An 18,468-nucleotide genomic window follows, 5' to 3' on the forward strand; every position below is an offset into this window, starting at 1 on the left:
CACTGTTCTGCTTTTTGGTGCTTGTGTTTCCTACAACATATTTACACATAATAAGCAATCATAGTAAATGCCTAAAAAGATTTTTCCGTACAGATCCACAAAGTTCACACGTTTTTCATGTACATTGCCCATCTTCCCTATGGTTATTTATTATAAGGTTACTTTTCCTTATGCAATTTTGTGTCTCATAAAATGATGTGCAAATTATTGGGGATTGGAATGGAAATTACAATTCTGTCTGTTGAAATATGATTTTCTCTAGCTTCCAAAGTCACCACTTCTATGTCAGGATATAATGTAGGAAGTTATGCTTTTTTGCCCAAGTTTTCATTTTTCAATTCAACTTTTTTCATTAATGTAGCTTGATAAAGAAGAAGCAACTTGCCCTCTTGGAAAAAGCATCATTCATTCATCTTGGATGTTCACCTACACATCCTCCTATGGAACAATCTGATCCACCTGTTTGTTTGAACACTGCAAATGCTGAAGTCATAGAGCAATTAGACACAGGAGAGAAGGTATTTTTGTTCCGTGAGCCAAGAGATCCAATACTTGCTTTGCATAATTCTCCAAGGAAAAAGAAAAAGAACTTTCTTAATTCCAAAAAGGCTGCTCGTGCAAATATGGACTCATGAGGGCAACTTCTGTTCAAAGTATCAATTAAGGAAGAGGAAGTTACTTAAAATTCAGTAAAATAATGAGAAAGAATGAAGCGTGCAGTTTAAATAACACGTGCGTTGTTTTAATCTCATTTGTCTGACATTGTAAATAGCTGTAATTTTAGAACGGCACAGTTAGCAATGTGCATTGTGCATTTTTTAAATTCTTGTCAGTGTATGATGCAGTAGATGAAATATGGGTGTTTTATGATGCACATTCTGGCAGGCGGGACTCAGTGTTCCTTCAGTACATTTTGATCATTTTTGCACTGATTTTACTGTAGCTGTATTTTCATAATTTATATAGGAAGGTTATTTATTACATAAAGTAAGTACTGATTTACTATTCTTGTATTTATATATTCTGGTAATAAGCTGTGGTATAGCAGATGGCATGAAGAGATGAAGTGGATGACCCACAAATCCTGTGTTCTCTGATTTTCTGTTATTCTAGCTAATTTACTGTTTAATGTTGTGTTCTTAATAGGCTTTGAATGCTACTTCTGCAGTCTGTGTTCTACAGTGATAGCTGGTAGTCTAGATCTTCAGCATATACATAGGTACTTAGCCTTACATCCTGGAGTAACTTCAGCTTCTCACATTGTTTCTAAACTTACTTCAGTTGAACTATGAAGGTGGCTACAGTTCAAAACTGTGTTAAGTATTTGCAGGCTGTTGCAGTCTTTTTTCTTGGTGAACCAATATCGTCACACTTGCTCGGTAGAAAAGGGAAAAATGTAAATGGATGTGTAATACCTTCAGAAGCTTTTTTGATTGCAGTGCTGCCAACTGTCACAATTTTAGGTGGGTATTTTTGAAGTTCTTATTGCTGGATTTCTCTAAATTGATGAGAATATAATTTTACATTTTGAAAAGAGTTAATTTTTAAAGCTTTCTACTTGACAGAAAGAAGACTGTAAAGATGAACCCTAAAAACAGGAACAGGAAAAGGCCAATTAAAAGAAATGCATGTATTTGTTAATGTTTCATGATATTCAAGCCTATTTTGAGGTTTTTTTGAACTGTATTTGAATGCTATGCTCTGAGGATACTGTGATAATATATTTTGCAATTTTTCATGTATTTCTTTGTATTAATAGGGTGAAAATTTCATTTTAAAAATTAAAATGTTACAATGTACATGTCTGCAGTTGGCATCTATTCCAAGTGGAAAAAAACATCTTTTTCCCCACTTCTTTTGACAAGTTTAAATATTCATCCCACGGTAAACACCAACTAGTGTTTCATATCGCTATTAGCATTAGAAAATGTATGCAATAATTAGCCTGCTAATCCTAATTATTTTTTGATTGCATTCTTCAGTCTTTTCATAGAAGTCATCGCTCTCACAGAAAGAGGAGTTATCAGGGTTGTGGGAGTTCAGAGTCTCTACGTTTTAATGCGTGTGGTATGTTGTCCCCAAGGCGTGGGTAGGTAAAGGTAGGGTCTGTCCTACCTTGGAGGTGGGTCAGAGCAGTATAGGAGGAGGCTCAGGCGTTTCAGAAAGGGGGTTGGCCCTATGCAAGAAAAGCAGGAAAACCTGAGCTGTGCTCAGGGCTGCAAGGAGCACTTGAAAGCTGAAGTACCCTCTCTTGAATGCGAGTCTCTTCCAAGATTTCTTTGCAAGCCCAGACTCTAGTCTGTTACAATACAAAAGGGAAATGACAGTACTGATCACAGATTAGACATTGGGGCCAATAGCTTTAATCAGTTACAATAATACAATGCAACATCTGAATATTGATTGCAATATCAATTTATTATCCTTAACAGATAAACCGTATGCCTAATAATAGAAAGCTGATTTGTAACTCTCGCACCTCATCACGAATTTGAAGCAGCTCAGTGATTGTAACTATTCTATCAGGGAAAGTCATGCCCTGCTATGAATCAGCTTCATATCATGCAATACATATTCAAAGAAATGTCCAGATCTTAACATCTCTTGTGCCTTTATGAAAGAAGTACTTTGGTACTTTATGAAAGAAGTACCTAGGTGATAGCCCACTTCAATAAAGAGTTGACTTATGTTCAGCTTTGAGTTGTTCAGAGGACATAGGAGGGCCAGCTGTTTGTGTAGTTCCATGTGCATACCATAGGTAAGAGCATCCATATTTCACAGTTGAAGTCTTCCAAGGAATGCGTGCTGGACAAGCCATTCAAATTAAGCCCATTTGGCTTCATAGTCATCAATAAAATAAGTAGTATAAGGCCAAATTCTTCAGGATTTTGAACATTATCCACATGGGGCAAATTGTTCTTCATTCTCACTAAATTAACATCAGAAAGGGACACCTTACAGTCTGGCTGAACCTCCTATTTTAAACAGATGTAGCCAAATTAAAAGGATAAAAGTATCTAGTAAGGGTACTAATACCATGGTCATTGTAGAATTGGGACTTCAAAGAAATGCCTCACTTGTTTAGCAACTCTTCCTGTTGGTTTCTGCCTGGCTATATAATGCATTTTACTGACATTGAAAGTCCTGGAAATGAAGGACCCTCTAATTAATCCCACAACTAATTGTGTTCCCCTGGAAGTTCATTACTTCTCATCTTGTCCCTCACCGTTAACTATGTACTCCCATCTCCACTGCGGCTGTTGTCTCCCCTCAACCTAAAGCCATTCACCAAGGAGCCAAAACGTGCAAAGAACAGGCAGAAGTAACTGTCCTTAGGCAGTGATGCTTTAATCCACACAGTAAAAACTGACTTACTGGCAATGGTATCATTTATTGAAGAAATTGTTCTCCACGCTGGACTAATAAACTGTAGCTTTTTGTTATCATTTCTTGAACATGCACTTAGGTAATGTTAGCTTGCAGTCTGCACCCACTGCACAGTGCATCCCTCGTGCCCAGGGCACTGCCTGGGCACAACCTGGCTACCAGTTCAGGATTTTCAGAAGGCTTATGAGTTGTGCACAGGCTCCTTCGTGTTATCGTTAGCCCAGCTTTCTGCTCATGGTGTGATCACTCCTGAAGGACCCTGTAGTGTTTGTCAAAGCAGAGATATGCATCGGTAGGGGACAAAATGCTAGCGCCGTATAAAGATGCAAAGAAAATGATTTTAAGATACTTTGGCCATTTTAAGATTAAATGGGCACTGACTGGAATGTTTAAAATTGTCAAGGTCCTTAGTATCTATAGATTTAAACAGAATCAATATCCATATGCTTCTGGATCTGTGCAACTGTTTGCAGTGAGGTAAGTAATTATTCACGGGATTTTCTGCTGTGTCATGTAATGATCCTGTTGTTCATGTTGCATGCTGTAGTTTCCTCATGAATGCATTTACTGAAGTGTAATTAATTTGAGTAATGAAGTTCTTCGCTACATCTATTAATATAGGCTGAAACAAAAATCACAGTGTCATGGATAATAGCGTAAAGTCTGCATAGTGCCCTTTAGAAAGAATAAGATTTTAGAAGATTGGTTATTCTCCTTGCTGTGTTTCTGGCCTGGCATATCAGAGATACAGATAACTGGATTAGCATGCAAGATGTGTTGCTCACTCAGTTGTTTAGTTTAAGGTCAAGCTTTTATTTAAAAGATTTAATTTTAAAGGGTTTTTTAATAAAAAAGATCCCACATGGTGAAAAACATCTTAGGGAAGATGTACAGAAAATGTTGTTCTGCAGTGATTGAGCTGAAAATGTTTCCATGAAATGAGTGAGTTGAGATTTCCTACGATAAGCTTCTGTTTCATTTCCCTGTCCTCAGTATTACGTATTAGTTTATGATAAAGTAGAATACAGATGCTAAGCTTAATGAAGAATAATTAATACCAAGAATGAGTAACTGGATGTTCTGGTAGAGACTATCAACATTGTGTCAAAAAGTCAATCAATTGTAAAGAAAAGTGAAAATACATATATGGACCGGGCACTTCACTACAGAAAAATGTAAAAATGGAAGGAAAAGGGTTGACATTTTTGTGGAATTAATTGTTATGTTTAGTAGGTAACTTTATCTTCACTTATTGCTATAATAGTTTTAGTTTTGGATTAATTTTTAACGTGACAATGTCTCTTTAATAAGGTCAATTCTGCAAAATACTCGTCTGCTTTATTTGAACCTGGGGAAATCATGCTGCTTTCTTTCATTATCTTGTATTTACCCAGCTGCTATTTTAACACCTTTATTTCTTCTGGGGAAAGTTAAGTTTTTATGCTGTTATCTTAATACAACCCAGTGCCAATAATTACACTGCCTTTCATCAACAGCTCTCGCTCCCCGAGAGACTGACAGCAGGATTTTCAAAGCACCGAATGCCAAGTCCACTCACTCCGCTGACCCAGTTCCCCCTCTGCCCTATGCTGAAATGTTTCACTGCTGTGCTGATGTAACTGGTGCAGACATAGGTGTACCAGCATAAAGCTTATTTTCCCTACCGAATTATAAAAGCTATATTGTCATAGGCTGTTGAGAGCTGTATGAGAGTTCATACGAACACTTGTACTGGCCGAGCAGTACCGTGCAGGTGATGAACGTTATCCTCCTAGCTGGGTGCTCCAGGTAGGATCCAGCCTTTGCCACCTTCTGCTTCTCCACTCAAGTCCTCTTCTGCAAAATGGCTGGCAAAGGCCACCAGCTCAGGTCTTCAGTGCTCTCTTTCCATTTGTTTTCTTGTCATTCACAGGGAGCAAGGCAGGGAAAGTCAGGCTCAACACTTGTGAAAGACTATACAGTGTGCTCAGCGTGCACCTTTGTGTTGCAGACAAGCTGTGATATAAAAGGTCCATTTAATGAGAACTGATAATGCCCATCTCTGTATTTGAGCAGTCTGTGCTTGTTGGTATGTAAAACCACTAGTTACTTTTCCCACCACAGCTGTATCTAGAAGCTTGAGAGCCATGTTGACTGAAAGCAATTTGTTTTCCCCAAGGTTCAGACATTCCTCAGGAGAGCAGGAGACAGACATTTGGTTATATAGGCAGGGAAGTGAATTATATTTTGAAAAAGTCAACTTCTTTGGAGCATCTTCTTCAATTACGCCAGAGAAGCTACCTGCAGAGAAGAGGCTGTGTATTTTCAACCACTTTTGTTTGAAGGAAGATAGCTGAATAAGAAAATAAATTAAAACCTGGAAGTGGCAGGTATCATTCCAAGCCAAAATAGCTCTCAGAATCTGAGGGCAGAACTTGGTAAGTTTGAGCATTGGTGTTAGGCTTTAGTCCTTGGTTTTATGTAGTTGAGAATGACATCTGGTTACAATATGTGAATGGTTTTGTAGTTACTCAACAAAAATATCCCTATGCAGAACGGTTCAGAATGAGTAAAAAAATTAAGGAGTATAAAATGAAAGGCTATTAGAAAATATTTTGAGTGGATAGATGTGCAATGTCTGTATTAATTGGAATAAATGTATAATTGTTTGTCAGATTTTTCCAATATATTTTTGTTCTGCTTATTCCTTGACCATCACTAGTAATTAAATCTGGTCATGTCTGCCAGCAGATTTTCATTCATTTGCTGTTGATCACTGGCAATTCATTGCACTAAAATTACCATCTTGGCTGTATCTCCAAATTGTCCTTTATGCATATTGCATACACAGGAGTATGTTTGTCATTGCTCTTGGTATACTGTAGAAACTGGGTAATTCAGGGTTGCATTCTTGAAAGTGATCTCTTTCAAAGCGATCTCTGCTTTCCCATCCTTATGCCTTGAAGAATATCGAGGAGATATCAGGAACTAGAAGCTGTCTTTGGAAGTTTACTGTTTTGGGTCTTCAGACTGTCTAAAATATTAGGAATGCCCCATATTCTTTCTGGTAATATTTTTAACCAATTATCTCTTCTGCTGATGAGCAAAAATTCTCAAAATCTTCAATATACAATATCTTCTTTTTTACAATTCCTATATAATGATGAAATGTTCCCATGCTCTCAGTTTCTCAAATGAGAAGGAACAGAGTAATTCAATGACAGTTTTAATAAAAATAGTTCTTTTCACAGTATTTTTTTCCAAAAGTGTAAGATATGTTTTTCTTAGAGAAAAATTTGTTTCCCTATGAAAAGATTTGTCTCTTTGATGTCTGCTTTTCACCAGGGAACAGAGAAAAAGCCATATTTCTATCCTGAAAGCTGGGAGATCAGGCTCAAGTCCTTGCTTTGTCCCAGGTTTCCTTCCTAAACCTCCCTTTTTTTCCAGGAGAATTAATATGTTAGAGATTGTGATGCTCCCTGACTGGTTAAAACCCACGTGAATACATACCTTTATTATTATTATTATTATTATTTTCATTTTCCCTTTAGATGTATGGTTAGGCGATGGTTTGATGAACACTGAGTAGCTTTGTGGTTAGCTGGTGAGCTGCCAGTGGCCGAGTCTGTCTTGGTGGAATACTGCACACTGCTTCTCTGCTCACACCTTTCAAGAAAAGTACCCCCCAAGCCCCCTTACCCTCCTGCCCAGATAACGCACAGGATCACCAGCTGTAGAGAAGTACAGGAGATTTGAGGTGTTCAGAAGAGTCTTTCCTATACTGATAGATTTCATCAGCTTCATATCAATCATGTACAGTATTTCCCCCCTTGCCCATAGTTTTTTACAGCAGGGTAACATTGCTAACCATGTCTCTGATTCATCATCCGTGCCATTCTCAGGACCATACTCTCCATGTATCCTTAACAGCATTACGATCTGTTCTCTTCAGACCATTCATTTGGCTGATTAAAACTCCTTTGAATTTTGATCTTGTCCTTCAGTGTGCTTGTTGCCTTCTCCAGTTTGGTATTGTTCACAAATTTAATAAGAATACTCTTTATTTCATCTTCCAGGTCATTAATAAAAAGGAATAGAACATCTTCCAGGTTTCAGTAAAAGAATCCATAGTTGTTAGCAGTCATAATAAAGCAGAAGGGAAATCAGAAGTAATCCAAGACCCAAACACACATCTTCAGCTCATACCTGCAGAGAGGCAGGCTCTAGACAGAGGCTGCCGTATCTTCGTCCTAAAGAGTATGTGATGGTCTGTTATGTTGCAAGGATACCACAGCGTAAACCAAGTCATGGTGTTCTGTGGGGAGGGAGGGGAGAGATGTTTTTTGCTTTCAAGTACTGTATAAAATACTTAGTATGCCATGTTTAAAACAAAACAAACAAACCAGGATTACTACAGAATCTATCAGTATAACTTACGCGGCTTTATAGATAGATACAAGCCTTCCAACAAGTTCTAGAATAATGCAACTCTTTCCTTTCACAGTAGAGAAGAGGAAAAGCCACATCTAACCATTCAATTGATATAAATGTTAGATTCACAATTCTGTTTACTAACTTGTGACGTTATTTGTATAACAAGCCAGCATGCTGTTAACATGATTGTCTTTTTGAAGGGATGTAGTACTTTTAGTAGAGTATGTTCTTGGTTGCAGAGGTACCGGAACAAATGAGGTCCTGGGTTCCATGGAGGACCAGCTCAGACAGTGATGGTGGTGAAGAGTTGTTTGTGCAATTCAAACCTGTCAGGACCGACAGTACGGTGCTGATCTCAAAGAGCTCCAGTCCACCCAGCTAGCAGCAGCAGAGCTGAAATTGTGGGGTTCTCCTGGTGTGAAGACAGTGGCTCTGTGCAACAGCTAGTGATGGCTGCAGTGTCCTAGAAACTCCTTGTGTTCCCGGCTGAGGAAGATAATCCTTGGGGGGGGGGTGTGTGTCACTTTTTTTTAACAAGGTCTACTAGAGATATTAAATATATAAATACAGGTTTACTTGACAATCTCATTCTTACTTCTGCATGTAGTCCCAATTACATCAGCGCTAAGAAGCTGCCTACAGCATTGGGTCTGTATCTTCAGTCTCCAAGCTCAGATAATCATTCTGTGCCCAGTGAGAACATCAGTTGTCTGATCCCTTTTCTTCTTCCATCTCTGCTCAACACTCGGGAAGCACCTGGGATGAACTGGTTCCTTGCAGGTCAGCTCCTACCTTACCCTCCAGAGTCTCTGCCTTGTTGCACAGAGATGTGACAACTTGTCACATGCACTGGGAGCCAAACACCTAAGGAAGGCTCTGGGCTTTTCTGTCAACTCCTTTCATCCACATTGGGTTTTCTATCGTGAGTGAGTTAAACCAAGAAGCCTGTGTGAATCCCAGTGGTGGATCAATAAAGATCTGGGAACTGAGGCCCCAGTTGTGAATAAAACAAGTGAAAAATCATACTGACACTGGAATAAGACAGTTCACAGCCAACTGTTGAATATGCAACACGGTCTCTCATAGGAATTGGCTCCTGAATAACACTGCAGTGGGCGAGAGAGGGTTCATGAGCTGTCCATCTCCTCCAAACCAGGCACAGAAGAGTTGCAGGTTCAGCAAATTTCCTGTAGGCTTTTGATGCACAGCAGGAAGCTATAACACTAGTGGAGCATGTGCTGACAGAGATCTTTAAAAGCATCTTGCATGTTGCTGTCAAGAGTGAAGTTAATTTCTGATACCAAGCCTAGACTGTGGAATGAATAAAATGAGATTATGAAATGACTTTATTCTGAGAATAATTGTATTGCTGCCTTTGTGTGTGTGTTTGAGAGGTTTTCTTCCTAATTGAAGCATACAAAGAGAGCATTTCTACTTCCAGCATTTGGAAATAATATTTGCCAAGAACATGTGATAAGAAAATTATGATAAGAAAAGCTCTATAAATTTGGGGAAGAAAAAAACCTTGCAGAAATGACCGGGCATCTTCGTGGCTCGTCCAATTTTTATGCATATGAATACTTCCTTAAATGCAATAATACTATCTACATGAATAAAGATGTCAGGGTTTGGTTAATACAACCCCTGTACGCTGTCATTCAGTGCCATATCAGACTAGAGAGTAACTCAGTGTGGCACAAAATCCTGCTAGCACGTTCTGGCTGTCAAAGCGTGCTCTGTGCACAGGGTATGTGCTGCAATTTGTTTCACTTTATTTTGGCCATCTAAATGCCACGGTGTCTAATCGAAGCTAAATGTCGTGGCTTTCCCCATAACTGAGAGGCAGGTACAGGCACTACGCTAGGATGGTTCATCTAACGCCTACAACAGGCGGTATAGTTTGTGTTTCGAATAACTCTCACTGCTTTCTTACTAAATGAAAGTAGAGAAGAAGAGGAACTGGGAAAATTGACTCCACGCTACCAAGTAGGAAAAAATATTCAGATAAAAACCTATTTCTCCTTCTCTTGGGCTTTTCGGCTGTGCGTGACTTCGGCAAAGCAGAGGTGCATTTTCTTGTAGGCCTCAGAACTTCTTTATAGAAAAGATACTGAGCGCCAGACAACGTGGTTGGGAGGGAGAAGAGCTATATTTTATTAGACTAATGAGTATACTTGGGCAAAGCAGAGGAGCTTTTCAGCATTTAAGTTTTTCTTCAAACAAAAGCAGAAGAACTTTTCAGCTCCTGGTTGCAGTTGCTGTGGGAACAATTTCAACCAAATATGTGATTAGAGCTGGTCAATATTTTTAATGAAGGAATGGCTTTCGTTTCAAAACCAAACTTGTTTAACACATATTAAACAAAATTGGAAATAAAAACATTTAGTCTGGTTTGTTTCCACTTTCCTTTTTCCTCTTTTGCTTAATTCTTTTAAATGGCTGAAAATCTTATTTTTTCCCTTTTCCTTGAATTTATGAAAATAAGCCTTTTTTTAATAGAGGCAAAACATATTACAAAATACTTGGATAAAAGAGTTGGTAATTTTAAACCAGTCCTTTAGGGCTAAATCCACAATCTTGGGACCTTGTATTAGTGCTAATACTAGGGTATGTATTTAAGTATCCAATATCCAAGATGTGATCTTCAATGAATTCTTCTCCTCTACAGTCTAACTCTAAAGGCACCTACATTTCAGAAGCCTTGAACCTTTATTTTCCACAGTTACCTAAATTTTTATTAGTCATTATGTGGCTATGGTCCCAAAGTAATCCATTCTCAGCGGGGCTGCATAGCTTGGTGTCTTATTTATCCTGAAACATGTTTATCATCTAGAAATTAGATGGGGGTGGCTCAGTTGAGGCTCTACAGCTGTGTGCTGCTCCCAGACCAGCATATGTGATATGTTGTGGGGCTGGGCTGACGTGGGGATAGCCAACTGACAGGGATCACACTTGCTAGAGAAATCAAGACATATAGGTGCTTTTTTATTTAAGAGGGTTTTTTTCTTTCTAATGCCTTCCTAATGAGTCAGCAGGGCTTTACAAGGTAAGAGTGTTTTTTTTAAAAAAGGAGTTTTAATGTTTCATCCTTAGGACACAGTCAAATGTATAAAAAAACAGCCCTAGAAATCATGTGAAGAGGCAACTTGAGAGCTCTCCTGCCTGTATGAATGGAGGCACCGTAAGCTTGAAAGCAGAGGTATTTCCTCGAACCACGCTGAGTTACGATGCTGTTATTGCCATAGAGGTAGCCTTTACACTGTCTGAATTCTCCAACATCCTTAACAGAATTGTCTAAAGTCTGAAAATCCAGTCATTCAAATGTCTTAATCTCAGGGACTAAAAATGCCACCACAAATTAGTGGGTGAAGAAATGTGAAGCAACAAAGTCATCCGGGCTCAGCGGTTGACTGGATCAGGACCCTTGGTGCAGTCAGTCTGAAGGGAAGCTGAGTAACCCCTTTGCCCTTACCTGTTGATGTTAAGCAATACTTTAGACTATTACTTTATAACCATCATTATAAGATTTTTGAATGGATGAAAGATTTCTGGCAAACATTTAAATTCTGTCATTGTCACACTGAGAAATACATCTTTGCTGAAAGCAATTCACTTAGTGCAGTGAGCAATTGCTGCCAGTTTGTATGCCCACAGCTCTTGCTCCTTCTCCAGCTTCTGTGAGCACAGACTGGGTGTGAGCCCTGGGGGGAGTTAGGTAAGGACCCGTTACAGGACACCAAAGGATATTATGAGGCCAATATGCTCAGGACATTGCCGTGCTCAGCTGTGCTGTGGGAGAAGGTCTTGGTTTTATCGCTGTAGATTGTGTTAATCAAAATGAACATCAACAAATCTTTAGACTCCTTTCATGACAGTTAATATCTACAGAGCCTAAAAGGCTATCTTGGAGATAGATTTGCCTGGGAGTGCACGGTTATATTGCTGACATAAGAAATCTGCTAATTCTTGTTGTTGAAGACGATGCTATTGTGCCCAGGAACTGCTGCTGCGGTGGGCTGAAATGCAAGTAGTTACTCATGTGCCGTGCAATTGCGTTACAGAAATTAAAAGTGTTGATCATATCTTTCCCTCAGTCCCAAGAGGAAACTTTATGGTTTGGTTTTCTTAGTTCTTCCTGAGGCTTGAATTAAATAACCAGCAAGCTAAGTATGCGTATGTACTTTATGAAACAGCGGTGTTATATTACACATCTGTGAAAATTTCACTTGGAGCCAGATCTTGAGCGCAGATCCATTGATGTTAACAGATGTATCCTAATTGATACCCCTTGAAGCTCTGTTGATGATTCATATGTTTCTGCTCCATTGGGTTTTTTTTTTTAATTTTTCTTTTTGCTTTAGCATAAACATGTGAACACACGTAATAAATACATCTGTGCATAATTTCTGTATCATAACTGGAAACAAATCCTTAGACCTGAAATCCATTTCTGTTCTATTCATCCTTGTATACCCTCCCATTGACTAGGGAATTTTCATTTCATTTGATTCCCACCACAGTTAAACTGAATAATTCTAACTACTCCTTCGCATTTGGACTGTCTGATAATACCAAGCAGCCTTGCAGGATATAGAGAATTGCAGGTGGAATGGCAAGTACTGGTCTGATACTGCACACTGTGGGCATGTACATCAAAACATAATTTGCACTCACTTTGAGTGATTTTTATTCTTTTAAAAAGCAATTCTTTGTGTTTCAGTAATATGGACTTCACATTAGTTTGATTCCTCCAGTATTTGTTTTGAATAAACACGGTAAAGAAGTATTGCTACTACAATTTAACAGAGGGGAAAATGAAGCACAGAATAAATAGATTCAAGGAAAGAGAGAGTGGTCTTTCCAGCAGGTGCTATCATGTAGCATTTATCCCACGACCCTCAGTTATGAGTAGAGGATGCCATCCCTTCCCTGTGAGGGGTGAAGAACAGCTGATGCTGTTTCACAAGTGCCCTAAACACAAAGGCCTGTGAGAACAGTTGAGGGAAAAAGAAGGCAATAAGAAAAGTATTTCTTGAGCATGCAACGATTTGAATGAAGGACTGAAACTCTTTCACTTCAGATAACACAGACTGGTCCTTAAAAAGAACATCTTTATTACTGATATAATTTCGTTTTTTTCCTTGAGAATACCATATGTTTCAAAAGTGCTTTCGTTTCTATGCCATTGTGAAGCTAATCACTTAAAAAAAAGGTGATTGTAAAGAAGTTTATGCGGAGTTAAGGTCTATCAAGCCAATTCTACCACTACTATTTCAGTGAAATGTGTGTGGAGAAAGAGAGAGGGATGGGATGTGAGTTTCTTTCTTTTCTGTGAATAGAAACCTGTTCATGCTGGCACAAAGTTAAATGAATATAATGTCAGATCTAAAATTCATGAGTATGGATAGACTTATCAGGAACGGTTGCAATCAGCATGTAGAGAGTATAAAAGCTTTAAAAAGATAGGTCTGGATACAGCCCTCCTGAAGCTCCGTTTCAGGTCTTTCCTGGTTTTGGCTGGGATAGAGTTAATTTTCTTTCTAGTAGCTGGTATAGTGCTGTGTTTTGGATTTAGGATGAGAATAATGTTGATACCACACTGATGTTTTCATTATTGCTGAGCAGTGCTTACAAAGTCAAGGCCTTTTCAAAAGTCAAGGCCTTTTCTGCTCCTCACCCCACCCCACCAGCAAGGAGACTGGAGGGGCACAAGAAGCTGGGAGGGGACACGGCTGGGACAGCTGACCCCAACTGCCCAAAGGGATATTCCATATCGTATGGCGTCGTGCTCAGCCTATAAAGCTGGGGGAAAAGCTGGCTGGGGTCTGCTGCTCGGGAACTGGCTGGGCATCGGTCAGTGGGTGGTGAGCAATTTCATTGTGCATCACTTGTTTTGGATATTCTTTTGCCATTATTATTATTTTCCCTTTCTTTTCTGTCCTATTAAATTGTCTTTATCTCAACCTACAAGTTTTACCGGTTTTTTCCTTCGATTCTCTCCCCCATCCCACTGGGGGCAGTGAGCGAATGGCTGTGTGGTGTTTAGCTGCCTGCTGGGTTAAACCACAGCAAGGTGGCAGTTCTGGAATACCAATGAATTTCCTGGTCTAGCAGAGTAAGCACTGAGTCAGGAGTAAGCACTGGGTTCAGAGTTATTGCTTACATTGTCTTGGATTAGTCACTTCATGTTTTGTCTGAAGTGCTGATGTTATTAATAACATGAAATAATGATATTTAAATTACTATAATCATAACTGTTGATTGTAGTTGATTGGAAAATAGCTATTCTGGTTGCTTTTTCTTGAATAAAGTTTTGATTTGTTTCCACAAAGATCACAAAAGTAGCATTTTGCTCAAACTTCAAGTGTTTTGATTAAAAATAGGTCTCCTTGCTCCCCTAGGATTGCTGTTCAGGGCTGTATTCCTCGTCCTGTGCTATGGGCAGGACTCACTAACCAGGCAATAGGGGAAGGCATGTATTTTACTTATTTCCATTGTATTTCAGACCATGACTGCTGGGCTGTGCATATTACCAAAAGGAGGTACAAGAGATTACTGGGAACAGAAGACTTATAGAGGCTTAAAACCCAAGCTGGCCAAAGAAGGAGTCCTTGTTATATAAATGTTTTTGCAAGCAGAATAAAACTCTGAACTTGTCAAAACAAAACAAAAGGCCTACTGCTACTACCAAGATCAAAAGTTACCTGGAAGAAAACATGAAAAAGAACTCAAGCTTTGATTTAGGCTTAACTGGTAGACAAACTGAGAAAACAGGTTGTTCCCTGTCTCAGTTCCTTCCCTTGGCCCATAATTTTTCAGGTGGTGTGAAGAAGGCAGGTGGAGTGAGACCATCTCTGGGGGCTGCCTGGGGATCCCCACTGTGCTACATCCCCACATCGTCGCTGTGCTCCTCAGTGAAGACTGAAACAGGGAGAGGGCATCTGAGGCTGTGCTTGCCATGACCTGCGTCCTGGCCCCCCCTGGGACTCTGCTCACCTGTGTTGTCCCTCTTTCACATCCTGTCCCTTCCCTGCACTGTTCCCTGGGTGCAGCATCCATCAACTTTTGACTTCTGCTAGGGAAAGAGGGAAAGAAAAAGAAGGGAAAGAGGGAAAGAGAGAGAAAGAGAAGGAAAGAGAAATAAAACGGAAAAGAAAGAAAGAAAGGGAAGGAGGTCGGAAGGGAAGGAGGAAGAAAGGAAGGAGAAGGAAAAATAGGAGATGAAAAAAAGGAGAAGAAGGGAAAAAAAAAAGGAGAAGGAGAAAGAAAAGTACAAAAGAAAAAGCCCAGGTATCTTTAGCAACAGCACAACCAGAGAGGCAGCAAATGCAGTTCTATATGTAGTGCTCCCCTAGTCTGAGATTTACCAGATTTGGACAAGAACTGAGCATCTCTGGTATTCTTTTGTCTGCTCGCATTTTGCCTTTTAGGAAGCAAAAACAGCCTCAAAGAGCAGCAACTATTCTAGTTCTTCTCTTTTCCCCGAAGAGACAGTTAATACTTTAATGCCATTAAAAAACCTGACAAATAAATCTATTTTTCATTTAACAGAATACCTCTCTACAGGTGAAGGGAAACAGGTAAACAGCATTGTTACATTGAATTTCACGTTGTCTTTTCCTTTTCAAATGCTTTAACAGTTTTATATCTTATAACAGTTTTATACTCTCCTTTATATCTTTAAGATAGGGTTAAAAAAGATTTAATGGAGGTTGTTGCTATGGTGCTCATACCAAGGTGTCTGCATTCACTCCTCTAAACCTTGGTTACTGCTTCTACATGTTTACAGCTTTCTCTGTCTGGATCTATTTGCTCCGTCAAAATTAACACAGTGCACCCCAGCTGGTAGAGGATGTGTGTGCTTGTTTTTGCCTTGAGAAGATGCAGAATAAATGCCATGTGAAAGAAGGGTTTGCAGGCCTTTTTTTTTTAACAATTCTCAACTGTTTTCATAGACCCAGAATGTGCATGTGCAGAGACAGACATGAGAGATGCTATACTTGGCAATGTTTGCAGATTAGAGGACAAATTATTTAGGTTTTTTTTAATAGCTTTATGAAACGTTACAAATGATACATTACATGACAAACATTACAACATTACAAGGGCAGCTGACATCACGAAGAGGTATTCCTGAATGATGTCATCATTGGAGCCTTTTAGGGGGGAAAAAAAAAAGAAAAAAACCCAACACAGTGTGAATCTGACTTGTGCCATAGATCCCTGCTCTAACATTAGTGGTCATCTTTTTTTAATACTGATTTAATGTTTTGTGATGCAGACTTTGCACAGGCATTTAGCTCTGTAAGATCAGATGGTCTCCAGTCCTTCCTCTGGACACAGAGCAGAGGAGAAGGTCTAAGGAATTCACAGCGCTTCACACACCTTGCACCTAAGCCCTGGCCAGAGGCGAGAGGCTGAGCTCCAAGTCCAGCCTTTGCGCTAAGGAGCTGGCCGTGCTGCTGAGCGCCATTGGTGACACGGTGGCCTTTCCCTCTGGAGACGCTGCCCTGCCCAAACTCTCTCCTGCCCTTGCACACACCAGTGCCCGCACACACACCGTGGCACTCAGGTCCTCCCGAAGACATAGCATAAGACTGATAGCTTTTCCGAACAAACATCAGGTCAGGGCTCGAATTACCGCTATTGTACTCTAGTGGAATTAAAAAAGAGAAGTTCACTATGAAATATTGCATAATTAAACTGCAGTCTGTATCATTCATCTGCAGCAAATACCTTCTATTACAATGTTCATCTTGGAGTTGAAGCACGTTTTGATCCAAAGGTGCTGCTTTTTCTGACTGAAAGGTGCTATTTTTTCTATAGGACATGCTGAACTACACTAATACATGAGTGAACACACACACAATGCAAGAGCTTGTGCTTGCGATGGCTATACATCTTTTTCCTTTTAGTTCTTTACTATTCCTCCATTTGTGAGCTGATAGCAGTATCTGTCATTTGTTTTGTAAGTACCATCAGTGGGTTTAGGTCATATATTTGTTATCCTTCCTCCTGAGGTAAATCTGATACCCTGGAGAAATACAACTCAACAGGTATTGTGTGAGATGTACAGTTTTTCTGATTTAACATGGCAGCATTTTTCTCTGTGACATGGAAATTTTCATCACTGGATAATCATACTTGTTCCAAAATAAAGGCTGTTTCCTATTGATAAAAAAAATTTAAAAAGTTGTGTCCTTATTTCTAAGGAGAGGATAACTTCAGAAATGTGGGCTGCCTGTATTAGAGGAGAACGAGTAGAACACGACGAGTCAATGGGAATGAAGGTCTCTGCTGAAGCTCCTGGCCGTGGTGGTGGAGCTGAAGCATATCACCTTGAATGCTCTCCTTGGAGCCAGGTGTGGTTTAGGTCTTGGCAACAAGAAAGTGCGTGTGTCCTGGAAAGTTTATTCTGAAATGCCTTAAGAAAGGCTTTAACTGGTCCATCCAAAAACCTTTTAAAGTCAGTCCCGTGTCCCCAGTGGCACCCTAAGTTAGTGCCAAGGGAAAGACGAGAAATGGGCAAACAGGTATCATCCTTTCCCAGCTTGCAACTATTTTAGCTCTCTGACATTTGGATGTGTTTTCTATGTTTTCAGTGTGTTTCTCTCTCATCTATTTCTCCACCCTTGTACCCACGTAACTTTAGCATTTACAGCATCCTTTGGCAACAAGTTCCACAGGTCTATTTGCTAAGCACTACATCATTTTGTTTGTTTTGTATAAACAGGAGTTGACATAGGACATAAATAACAGTGTGCCAAGTCCCTTCAAAGCAAGTCTTTTCTGCAGTCTGTCCATCTTCATCCCCAGCTCTGGCAAGAGCTGCTCTCTTGGAGCCACATTCCTCCTCAGTGCACGTGGGTGCCAAGGAAGAGGTCTGAATATGAATCTTAGCACTGCATGGCATCACTCAGAGTTTACACGGTTACTCTTAGCTGTCTTTTTTCTAAGCTCTCTATGCTTACTATGCTTACTATGCTTACTATACCATAGCTGTCTATGCTAATTGAAAAGAGAAGTAAAAATTTCCCTTCTTTATAAGAAATAATATGAAAATGTCACTTTGAAAAATACCTCCTAGCAGTTTGGTGACTGACAGTAGAAGTTTTATCTCACTGTAGTTTGTTTTTGTATGGTGCTTATCACCGCAGTGTCTAAACCTCTCACAATGCATCATCACAATTGCTTTCTAGGGAAGGATTATCTTTCTTTTATGGAGGGAGAGCTGAGGCACTCACAGTCCGGTCTAGCACCCGGGAAAGCTGATGACAAACCTGTTTGTTTGCTTAAGGTCAAACCAGGAGTCCGTGGCAGAGCTGAGAACAGAGTAACAGCTCAGTACTTTAATCTCTGGACCATTTTCTCCCTCTTTTTCATTATCTTTCCAGTTTTTTGACTGTTTTCACTTGTCAGAATTCACTCATTCATCCACACCGCTAAGATGATGTATTATTAAAATATTTTGTCACCTGTCATGTATCTTCTGCTTAATATTTGCAATCAGTTAGAAAGTGCAGTTTCCAAAATGATAGACCAGTGGATGAAGGAGCATTGATAAAATTTCATTTTCTCTGGAGATCTAAAGCATTGGCAACATCAGACTGTTATTTTCTTTTCCTGAAGTAGATCTAGTAGGGTAAGCTACTGTATTTTGCAACCACT

The 18,468-nt window shown here is 39.6% G+C and overlaps 1 protein-coding gene across 7 annotated transcripts in view; it reads left to right on the forward strand.

Annotated features, from left to right (window-relative positions):
• Positions 1–1,755, forward strand: part of EVC2 (EvC ciliary complex subunit 2) — a 78,779-nt gene extending 77,024 nt beyond the window's left edge. For all 7 annotated transcript variants that reach the window (XM_072861683.1, XM_072861685.1, XM_072861684.1 and 4 more), the window contains one exon: positions 362–1,755. In XM_072861683.1, coding sequence (XP_072717784.1) covers positions 362–635 — 274 coding nt within the window. In that variant the 3' untranslated portion in view covers positions 636–1,755. The remainder of the gene's footprint in view (positions 1–361) is intronic.
• The last annotated feature ends 16,713 nt before the right edge of the window (positions 1,756–18,468 follow it).

This window comes from Ciconia boyciana, chromosome 5 (assembly GCF_034638445.1).
Source record: "Ciconia boyciana chromosome 5, ASM3463844v1, whole genome shotgun sequence".
In the NCBI taxonomy this organism is placed as follows: Eukaryota; Metazoa; Chordata; class Aves; order Ciconiiformes; family Ciconiidae; genus Ciconia; species Ciconia boyciana.